At 37.0% G+C, this 11,929-nt stretch overlaps 1 protein-coding gene across 1 annotated transcript; it reads right to left on the bottom strand.

Moving 5' to 3' along the window:
- Positions 1–4,205: 4,205 nt before the first annotated feature.
- Positions 4,206–11,831, bottom strand: LOC133655732 (uncharacterized). The gene is made up of 8 exons (XM_062056159.1): positions 11,622–11,831; positions 11,469–11,536; positions 9,540–9,608; positions 7,166–7,216; positions 6,982–7,032; positions 6,856–6,906; positions 6,632–6,682; positions 4,206–5,111 (listed from the first exon to the last, which is right to left on the bottom strand). The coding sequence occupies exons 2-8, from the start codon at positions 11,512–11,514 to the stop codon at positions 4,369–4,371; spliced, it is 1,062 nt and encodes a 353-aa protein (XP_061912143.1). The 5' UTR covers positions 11,515–11,536; positions 11,622–11,831; the 3' UTR covers positions 4,206–4,368.
- Between the last annotated feature and the right edge of the window lie 98 nt (positions 11,832–11,929).

The raw sequence follows: 11,929 nt of genomic DNA, 5'->3' as shown, positions 1-11,929 counted from the left end.
TGTAAATGGGGGAGGGAGGTTTTTTGGGTTGGTGCACTAATTGTAAGTGTATCTTGTGTTTTTTATGTTGATTTAATAAAAAAACAAACAAAAAAAAACAAAACCGATACCGATAATAAAAAAAACGATACCGATAATTTCCGATATTACATTTTAACGCATATATCGGCCGATAATATCGGCAGGCCGATATTATCGGACATCTCTAGTATGGGCCGTTCAGCACAAAACCCTGAACGACAAATCCCTAATGATAATACATAATTAGATCTTTGAACGTTCAAATATGATGTACAGTCATTCTCACCACATGAAATATTGCGGCTTCCCTACATCGTAGATTTTTTTAAGCATATTTTACAAAATCTTTGATCAAAATTAAGCATTTAAAAAAATAATACCACATTAGTTTCGGCCACTGGAAGAGACCAAACATGGCCACTGATTGTATCGTGGTCACTGAGTGGCTCAGTCTCTGCCAGCATTAATTTACTACATTGGATTAAAATATTATAAAGGTGACCAAAGGGTGTTATTTCATGTCTAGAAGGCTCTCGTTATGTTAAAAAGCGTATTTAGATGGTAGTAAACATGTTTATGTTTTAAATGAAGTTCAACCCTTAAGTTGTACTTTATTATACACTGCAAATGTTGGTATTACTTTAACATTTTCAAGATCATGAAATGATTTTGCCTGTAATTGCTGAGAAGAACACACAGGTACTGTATGTCTCTGGCCAACGCAGCTGGCTGGTGATAACATTTGTCATATGTTTACACCAAAAAGTTCCACTAAGTTTTTTCCCCTCAGTGCAGCTAATCTCTACAACAACCCCGTGTGAACGCATTGGAATGTAATGTTCAACGTGACACATTTTCTCAATTTCCAGCTCTAATGACAATGTCATGCTGGGCACAAAAATAAAAAGGCCCTGAAAGTCAGACATTTTGTGGGATAAGTTCGTGCATATTACGAATTGAAAACACAATTTTCACCCAATTATTCAAATCATCTTGCTTCAAATGGCAAGGTATGTGACTTTTAAAGCCTTTTTGGAATCACTATTTATGTAGTTAATTGTATTGTATAATTGTAACTTTTTTTTCTTGAGTTCATAGTGTTTTATTTGTACCTTCTTTATCAAAGTGCTGTCACTCGCAACTTTCTTTGGTCCCATGGTGGCTTATTCAGCAGTCTTACTTAATAATATAAAAAAGCAAAGATTGCGACTCCAACACATGGGACTCTTTGTTTGGGAATTCTATTCCGCTGTGTGAGTTGATCGCAATGTTTAGCTGTACAATACCAACCAAGACTTCAACTCAGTGATTAGCAAGAGTTTTGCCTTTGCTTTGTGTCATAGGTGTGGACTTGTTTGACATTTTGGTTTCTATTTTTTGTCCAGCACTCTTATTTTAAGTTCCATTTCCTGTTTGGCATGTCAGGTTGCATCTTTAGATAGCTATAGATTTGTATTCATCCCACAATGAGGAAATTATGTTGTTGCAGTGCAGGTTTTTACATAGAAGTAAAACGGAATGAAAAACAAAAAATTAGTAATATATAATACATCTTGCACACTAATGATTGCACTATGTATAAATAAAAATAAAACAAAAAAAGACTATCTTAATACCCCTATTGCGCACCAAGATCACAGTAACCACATAAGTGCCCCACCTGTTCCTGATTGGCAGACAGGAGGATCACCATAAGCCAGTGTCAGTTAAACGGCGCTGGTTCAATGTATTCTGCATGTGTTTGCTACACAAGCCAGCAAAGTTTCTGCCTCGGTTTTCTGTGGTGGTTTTTTTTTTTTTGCATCTATTTCTGGCTAGTTTTTGACTTACCTGTGGGCCACTACTTCGACCACATTGGTGCAAATACATATTTTTACTTACCGTCTCTGCATCCTGGGGTCAGGTCGCGAGCTGAAGCATGACCTTCTGTAACAGGGTGTCCTTTTTCTTGTTTGTTTTTTTGTGTGATGCCACAGCAGAAAAGAAGCAGAGTTGATCAGCTAAAGAAGGGATTTCGACCATGAAATGAATGTCCAAAATAATTAAATAGATTGAGAACTGTAAACCTAAATGTTTGACAAAAGTTGTAATAACTTAAAGATGTTGAGTTGGTTTAATATACAAAACCCAAAACCAGTGAAGTTGGCATGTTGTGTACATCGTAAATAAAAACAGAATACAATGATTTGCAAATCCTTTTCTAACTATATTCAATTGAATAGACTGCAAAGACAAGATACTTAACGTTCAAACTGGTAAACTTTGTTACTTTTTCCAAATATTAGCTCATTTGGAATTTGATGCCTGCAACATGTTTCGAAAAAGCTGGCACAAGTGGCAAAAAAACTGAGAAAGATGAGGAATGCTCATCAAACGCTTATTTGGAACATCCCACAGGTGAAAAGGCTAATTGGGAACAGGTGGGCGCCATGATTGGGTATAAAAGCAGCTTCCATGAAATGCTCAGTCATTCACAAACAAGGGTGGGGCGAGGGTCACCACTTTGTGAACAAATGCGTGAGCAAATTGTTGAACAGTTTAAGAAGAACATTTCTCAACGAGCTATTGCAAGTAATTTAGGAATTTCACCATCTACGATGCGTAATATCATCAAAAGTTTCAGAGAATCTGGAGAAATCACTGCACGTAAGCGATGATATAACGGACCTTGGCTCTCAGGCGGTACTGCATTAAAAAGCGACATCAGTGTGTAAAGGATATCACCATATGGGCTTAGGGACACTTCAGAAAACCACTGTCAGTAACTACAGTTGGTCACTACATCTGTAAGTGCAAGTTAAAACTCTACTATGCAAAGCGAAAGCCATTCATCAACAACACCCAGAAACGCCACCGGCTTTGCTGGGCCCAAGCTCATCTAAGATGGACTGATGCAAAGTGGAAACGTGTTCTGTGGTCTGACGAGTCCACATTTCAAATTGTATTTGCAAACTGTGGACGTAGTGTCTTCTGGAACAAAGAGGAAAAGAACCATCCAGAATGTTCTAGGCGCAAAGTTCAAAAACCAGCATCTGTGATGGTATGGAGCTGTATTAGTGCCCAAGGCATGGATAACTTACACATCTGTGAAGGCACCATTAATGCTGCAAGGTACATACAGGTTTTAGAGCAACATATGTTGCCATCCAAGCAACGTCTTTTTCATGGACGCCCCTGCTCATTTCAGCAAGACAATGCCAAACCACATTCTGCACGTGTTACAACAGCGTGGCTTCGTAGTAAAAGAGTGCGGATACTAGACTGGCCTGCCTGTAGTCCAGACCTGTCTTCCATTGAAAATGTGTGGCGCATTATGAAGCGTAAAATACGACAACGGAGACCCCGGACTGTTGAACAACTTAAGCTGTACATCAAGCAAGAATGGGAAAGAATTCCACCTGAAAAGATTCAAAAATTGGTCTCCTCAGTTCCCAAACATTTACTGAGTGTTGTTAAAAAGAAAGGCCATGTAACACAGTGGTAAAAATGCCCCTGTGCCAACTTTTTTGCAATGTGTTGCTGACATTAAATTCTAAGTTAATGATTATGTGTATAAAAATAATAAGTTTCTCAGTTTGAACATTAAATATCTTGTCTTTGCAGTCTATTCAATTGGAATATAAGTTGAAAAGGATTTGCAAATCATTGTATTCTGTTTTTATTTACGATTTACACAACGTGCCAACTACACTGGTTTGGGATTTTGTACATTCTCTTTGGGTACATTTAACTCATATTTTTAATAGACCTGAGTAAGTTGTGTATCAGGTAAATGTACCTTAACACTTTAAACTCGACTTAAAAGAAAAAAGTAATTTGATGTTGTTTCAACTTAAATGTTTGATGTGAAGCATGCAAACTGTTTGTATTAGCACTGTCAGGAAGAAGTGAATATTACTATCATATAATTATAGTTTGTACAAACAGGGGCATGTTGTGATGCTACTCATTTCTGCCTTCAATTGACAGAGAGATGCATGGGTTTGTGTCATTAAGTACGTTGGTGTAAATCCAAGCCAAATCTTAATGAGATTGTCTCGTTGTGGCGACCTCTCACCAGAACGTGCGAAAACATTGGTTGTACAAAAAATATATTTGACCTCGATAACACTTTAATTTTACTCTGATCAAAAGGTAGCAGGTATTCAAAAATTGCATGGCAATTGAATAAAAAACTAATCCGTAGTAGCTTGGTATATGCTAAGCTATTTGAAGAAAAACTGGCATCTTAGCTTTGTGGTATTCCACAAATTTTAAATATTTATTAGTGTAATATCTTACATTATTATTAGAATATGCCCAAGGCCAATAAAAACAGCTCTAGGCCGCACTTTGGACATGCCTGCTTTACATGTAGTCCACTTTTCTGGCCAGTGCCAACATCATGTCACCGAGCAGCTCCTCTCTGAAGCGCTCCTCCCTCCTCTGCAGCTCGTGTACAAAAAAATGTCCCCTCGTGGCTTTCAGCTCCATCACGCGTGTCACCAGCTCCCCGCGTGCGCCACTATGCACCTCCGGTGGCTGATCGGGCCTGGTGTCCAGCAACGCAGGCCTCTGACCACATAGAGATGTCAGTCTCTTCAGACTTCCGGCATCCACATCCAGCAGTTGCTCAATAGTGCGCTTTCGACCCAGACCGTCAGCATGGGTGAGGACTGGGATGACGTACTCTAGGATCTCATCTCCAAACAGCTCCATGGCAGCTCGGATGACTCGCATAGCGTCCAGCTGCACGCTCTTGCTGGAGCGTGGTGCCCGCATCACTAGCAGGATGGCGTCTGGACCAGGGCCTGCAAGGTGAATGCTCCTCAAAGTTTCTCTCGCTTTCTGGTTTCTCCCCAACGACGGGCCCAGAAGATCGGGGGTGTCAATCACGGTGACCTCTCTACCATCTACTACAGACCTTCTTATGGTGCTCTCCATGAGCGGTCCCTCAGCCTGTGCTACACTGCATCCCAACAAAGTGTTTGCCACTGAGGTGCGTCCCCCCCCAGCAGGACCCAGGAGGATCAGCCTGAGGCTTGATTTTACTGGACTGGAGAGGTTCAGTTTGGTTCTCTCAAGCTCCAAAGAACCAGCACCCGATGACCCTGCATAGGTGGCAAGAAGTCAGTCAGGTTTATTTACAAAAATCCTAAAACATACATTGGAACTTCGACTTATGAACTTGGTTGAACAGGTTTTGTTAATCGAAAAGTCTGTATAGTGAAGCACACTTCTCCATAAGAAACAATGTAAATATGAATAATTGGTTCCAGCCTTGCCAAAAGTCAATATTTCAGTGAAGGTTTGTACACTCTGAACACAATATAAAGTGCTATATGGTACTGTATATCAAACAAACATAACAAGGGGGTGACGAATAAACTATCTCTTAATTAAAAAGCCAAAACGACAAGCTGAACTGTCCTGTATGCAGCTGCTCTGCCAACACGTGCACACACACATTAGTCCCTTTAGTGCCCTCACAAACGATCAGAAATCTCAAAAATCCTTATCTTTAACAACCATATTGCTACAATAATAAACATTTAAAAATGCAAAATCCACTTTCAAGCGAGAGAAAGGAGCAGATGGGAGGGAAGGGCTATGTGAGTGTGTGTGCTCTTGGAAAAGATGCCGCTGAGTGAGAAGGAGTGCTTTTTCATTCACTGTGATATAAATCCGCTTTGGCACCCTTTTCCAAAAAAGTCAGTTCTCATCACAATTAAAAACTTTCAATCTTTCAATACGAGCAAGCACAAAATGCCTATGAATGAAGCGTTTGTACACAGAGGCTTACTTGGCTCAATCTAATAGTTCGTAAATCAAAAAGTTTACAAAAAGAGGGGTTCTTGAATCGAAGTTCCACTGTATTATAAAAAAAAAAATTTAACAACACGATTATTTGCAAGAGTGACTGAAAAAAGTACTACATTTTCTGTCTGTCAATATTTTCATTTGTCTCGGTTCAAGTCTATTAATAACATGCCATTATTTTATGAAGCCACTTTTTTGTTCTTTAATTACCCATCTAAATGTGATGAATTTAAATGAAAATATCAAAAATTAAAGGCTTTTTTTCAGCATTTTGAGGTGAGATTAAAAAAAGATGAATTACTTTTTTTTTTTTAAATCGCTCGACAACACTAGTAATATTACATGGTGACTAGAGTCAGAGAGCTCAGGCACTACTACTATTACAGATACAAGACAGTGAGGTGTGGCAAGAACTATGTTGGACTTTGTCACACTAAAGCACCACAATAATATGTTCATGTTCATGGAAAATAACCTCTTTATGGGTGGATTTTAAAAAATGTATTCAACTTGATCGCCAAATCCGGCCCGGTATTAACACCAGACCAACCTGCGAGTTCAAAAAAACTTATTTGCAGCAGATTCCTACAAACATTAAAGCACTGTCATACAGAAGATGTTTGACTAGCTTTTAAGTCCTTAAAAACAGCAGATTTTTAAGAATATACAAAATAAGAATGATACTAAAGAGAGAAGTAGTGTAGGTCTCTGGAAATGTGGCCCCCAAAACAACTGAGTTGAATAGACCTGCCCTACTCTGTATTATTTAATATTAAATAAAATTACAAGCAAAATGTATCAAAGGACTGACCTGTGATGGCGCTGATGATAGGAAGCATCCATTTGAATTTCGATGAAAATGCTGATGGAGGAATTTGATTATTGTGATTGTTAATTTTTTTTCATTTGTTCGTAAAAAAAATAAAAATAGAAAAATGTAAAAATCCCTCCACCGATTTCAAAATGCATTTTAACAACACTCTTCATTTAATAAAAACAGAAAAACATTGACAATTTCTAAAAAAGTGCCTTTACCTACAAAGAATTTCCAAATTCGAGACAGCCCTTTACACAGGCTCTGGATTCCTGTAATACAAAGCATTGCTGTCAGGTCAGCGTTGTTTTTTTGTGTTTTTAAGGGATTCTTTTTCCATGTTGTACCTCGGAGGGTCCCCACAAGGCGGCTCACCCAGCCCCAAAGAGCTGACAGACCTGCAGTAAGCAACACAACATAATCATTTGTATTATGCACATTATATAAAGTTCTGAGTGTGATATTAAAGGGCTAAAATAGGTAGCACGTGACGACCTTTGACTTCTTGTATATGAGCGTCACGTAACTCACCAGTTATGGAGCAGAAGATACGAATTGGCCATCTGATCAGTGCAGGAAGGGCTGCGGGGATAAGACAGTTTCACTCGAATCATTGGTTCCAGAAAATTGCATTGTTATTTCAAAGCTGAAATAATATTAATAACTAGAAAATACCCAAGGTGCTTTGAACTTCTGGTCCTAGGTTGCTTAAAGGGGAACTGCACTTCTTTTTTGAATTTTGCCTATCTTTCACAATCATTACGAAAAACATGACGGATGGATTTTTAAAAAATGCATTCTAAATACCAAATAAACGTAAATAAAAGTCCGCTTACAGCAGAGCCAATGAGAGCTCTAGTATTCCGTCCATAAAATCCGATAACCATTCAAAAAGCGCCGACAATACTCAATTTACATTTCGTGACTTGAATATTAACCAAGTATTACTGATATTATTGTTATATGTACTAACACAGACAAACTATTTTTAGTGGCGCCATAATCACTTCCGTGTGTCCCTATGTTTACATTATTGAGTGGTCTGCTGTTTCCTCGCTTCCTTTCTCCCTGTAAGTTTATTGGAAATCATAAATCATGCATCTCACCTGGACAGAAGAAGTCTGAGTAGGTATTCCAAAAAGTTGGTACACTTTCACAGCCATATAGGACCCGAAAATGGTGAGAACGACACGAAAAGACACTTGTTCCCCTCTACCCCATTTCTTCATGAGGATTATGAGTCATTTTTAATTTAATTGGGAATATATGAACATCCCAGCAATCGGCATCCTAATGACAGCAGAGACTGTATAATGCATATGTTCCTTCTTGACTGCACTTAAATGTAGAATATATGTATAATATATTTATATTATTCATATATTGTATATTATATATATAATATATATATAATATATTGTATATATTATATTTTTTATTATTATTATTGTCTATTGTGAGCGAACTGTGGTGCTGAATTTCGCCCAGGGATCAATAAAGTACTTTTTATTCTATTCTTTTCTATTGCACAGTAAGTGATGTTTTATTATGTGACCGTTACTACATTACATACATCATGTATGGAGGTATTTGGATGTTTTTTTAGGGGCTCTACAGGCAGAATTGAATGGCTCCCGTAGGCTCCATTGTAAGCAGACTTTTGATCAAATGTATTTAATATTTAGAATGCATTAAAAAAATCCATCCATCGTCATGTCTTTCATAATGAATGTGAATGATAGGCAACATTTAAAAAAAGTGGCGTTCCCCTTTAAAGATCAACTTGCTGCCTTTAGGGCATTTCTTTTTTATTTAAAGACAAAAGCAAAATTATCCTACAAAAGTTTCTCTATCACTGTTAGTATAATAATATTCTGATGTTTGAATTCTACCGAAGAAACTGTTAGAATATTTATGTGATGTCACAGAGTAAAAAAATCCATGATTCTTAGTTTCAAATATATAAATGAGCTAAATGCAAGTGTAAAAAGGTAACAGGCTAACTTTAGCATGTTGGCATAGAAAAACATGCAAGATGGCGGCAAGTATAAAAACGTGTTTTTTGAGATTAAACACGTAAAATTTGCAAATCGCTAGCATAAATAGTCAGCATAAATAGTGCAAGACATAAGAAAATGATCATACTTTTAAGCACTGATTCTTAGGTTTAAACGAGTATTAGCTAAAATGCCAGCATAAAACGTTACCGTGTTAACATGGCAACAGTTGGCTACTAACAAGTATCAAAATCACCAGGTATAAAAATCCATGATTTTTGGAGATTTAACAATTAACATTAGCTAAAATGCTAACATAAACGGTTGGCATGCGGACATGGAAACAGTTAGCATACTTGTAAAATGGCACCAAGTATGAAAATCCCACATTTTTAGGTTTATTGTACACAATTATCTAAAAATGCTAGCATAAAATGCTTACATAACATGAGAAAAGTTAGCATACTTGTAAAATGGCGGCAAGTATAACAAGCTCAGATTTTTAAATTTAAACAGACAAAATGATCTAAAATGTTAGCATGCTAACATGAGAACAATTGGCATACTTTAAGATGGCGCCAAGGATCAAAATCCAGAATTTTTAGGTTCAAACATACAAAATTGGCTAAATTGCTTGTATAAAACACAAAGCTTTGCAGGAGGCCCATAATAATAATCAGTATGTTACCGTGTGAACATCACAAGGAAAGCTCAATTTAATAACCTCACTCTTCTCTGAGGGAGAACTTTAAACAAGAAGCATGTGACAGATTATTGAACATTTATTCAGTTACTTTCGTATAATCAAGATTCTTGCCTATTATCAGTGTAACAACACAGGCCTGTCAACATGTGCGTCAATACATTTGCTTTTTTGTCGCTAACATTTGTGTCATTGGGTGACTGACTCTGTGAGAATCTGTAGAGAAGATATCCCACCACGGTAATCTGGATATTGCCGCTGTTCATCCACCAGCCTAAACAAGGAAGACAATCATGACATTAGCATTCCACAGAGTAGTATCGCTATCAGTCTGATACAAGCGTGATAAGCGTTTGTTGATTTCTTTTGCACTCTTGACTTCATTTTGCACCAACAATTTAATGTAAAAAAGACAATGTGTCTGCCCTTACATGGTCTTATTTAGTAGTATTATAAATTGTTAAATTATTCACAAAAAGATGTGTTGATACAGATAAATCATGAAAAATGTCCAAGTAAAAAGTATCTGTATTTCCTTAATATTGGACCAATAATACAATTTGTATTTTCATACCCCTCTTTGGAATACACACTAATCCCTCCAAACCTACTCTATGCGGGATTTAATTTACAGTTCTCCTGTAATTTACATTAAATTATAATTTAAATGGGTCATATGATTTTAAAACATATTGTGATCTATAAAGCCTTTAATGGTGGTGCTTTGGTCAAAATCTTGCTTTACAGAACCATTTTCAAACATTTTTCTAACTGTCTTTGAAAATTAGCTTTTTTGGGAGGCGGAACTTATTGGATGCAAATGAACCCCTCTACGCCCCACCCCTTCACGCTGACTGGAAGTGCTTCCTCGCCTTGGAAGCCATTGTTGAGATGCACTTTTAGCTCGGTACTGAGAAATAGCATACATTAGATCTATATTGTTTGTTTTATTAGAAATAGTAACAGCGACAGGTTTTAGCATCCAACCTTACATGTTCGAGCCAGAATCTGACCCAGAGCAAGAAGAAACTTCAGATCAAAGGCTTGTAAAGAACACATCTCAATGGTTCATGTTATTATAATGTGTGTTGTCCTACTTCAAATTCTTGCGTGCATCCTTTGAAGAATATTGGATTACGTCACTTGTTTATCTCTGTAAATAAACATGAAGTTCGGTCCCTATCACAAGTTTGTGGTTTTGTAGTGCAATACTGTCGGCAGCACACTAGACAAGTGTTTCTTAACCATAGGGCAGGGGGCCAAAAAATATCAGTTTCCCAGCTGTGGTCCGTATGGATTGGTACTCTGTTGTACTACACTTTTCTACCACTTGCAGCAGTAATGACAATATCAAACAAACAGATGAAGTCTGGAGCTGAAGTCATAGAGAAGTTTTTTTTAAGCGTAAAAATTATGACTAAAAGGGGTAAAGCTGTATTTTCATTTGCACTTCAGTTTTATTTATAGTTTATTTAAGAAACATATATATTACTTGTTTTGTTAGAAATTATCTATTTTAGCACTGCGTAACTGTTTGGGAAATTATTTTCCATCAGTTTTGAGTCCCTTTTTTTTTTGCTATGTATTTGATTATTTATTTTTCTAATAAGCCTGACCTAAGCCTTGATAATAATCTATCATTTGACAAAGTTTATCCTGTTAAACTGTCAGTAGGTTAGATATAACTATTGAATATGTTTAAAATCAAGAGTAAGATTACTAATTCAGTGTTGAAATTTGAGTGTAAAAGTTGGGCCCCGAAGTCAAAAAAGTTAACACGAACCCCTGCACTCGACAGTAGTAGCAATAACTCATATACTAATACAGGTGTAAAATAAAGAATGAAAAAAAACAAACATCTATGAAAACACAAAAGCCAAATTATAGAATATTGTCCACTTTATAAATGTACATATCTGTTATTAGTAATGCAACTTATTTCAACACAGCAATCAAAACATACAACTCACATTATAAGAGTGCCTGTGCTGTCATTTTTTCAAACTAGTGAACGTTCGTACTAACATGTAAGGCATTTCATTTACAGCATTTACGATGTTCTGATTTTGAGAGATGAATTGACATGCATGTGGTTTCAGCACACCATGAAGACAAAATATTGAACAGGGTTTACCTGGAAGTGCATCCTCAGGGTTGCCTGTGTCACATTTGCAATCCATTCCTCAAGCAGGTTTGAAGATCCTGATAGTGCGAACAAAACACACCTACTCTTCACTACAACATTGTTAAATTACCGAAAGTTGTTAAAAAAAAAAAAAAGATTTACCTTAAAGTGAGACTGAACTCCTTAGCGTCGTACTTGTACTGTAATTTGTGATCCCTTCTTTGACTGCGTAGGCCTGCCCTCAGCGAGACAAAGTAACACTGATTGCGTTATCGTGCTGTGCAGTCAAACAATGTACTGTGGAAGCATGCTTCACACGCCAAAGCCTTTCATTCAACACACGCACACACACGTTTGTTGTGAGACAAGTAGAACTGGAAAAGCGGATAAGCAGTATTAACAACTACAGAAATAAAACAAACACAATCGAGTGTTATACAAAGTTTTATTCTTGCAAAAAAAGTTGTTAG

Source organism: Entelurus aequoreus, linkage group LG08, assembly GCF_033978785.1.
Source record: "Entelurus aequoreus isolate RoL-2023_Sb linkage group LG08, RoL_Eaeq_v1.1, whole genome shotgun sequence".
Taxonomy (NCBI): Eukaryota; Metazoa; Chordata; class Actinopteri; order Syngnathiformes; family Syngnathidae; genus Entelurus; species Entelurus aequoreus.
The sequence above is the reverse complement of the archived record's forward strand: the minus strand, read 5'-3'. Positions and strand labels throughout refer to the sequence as shown.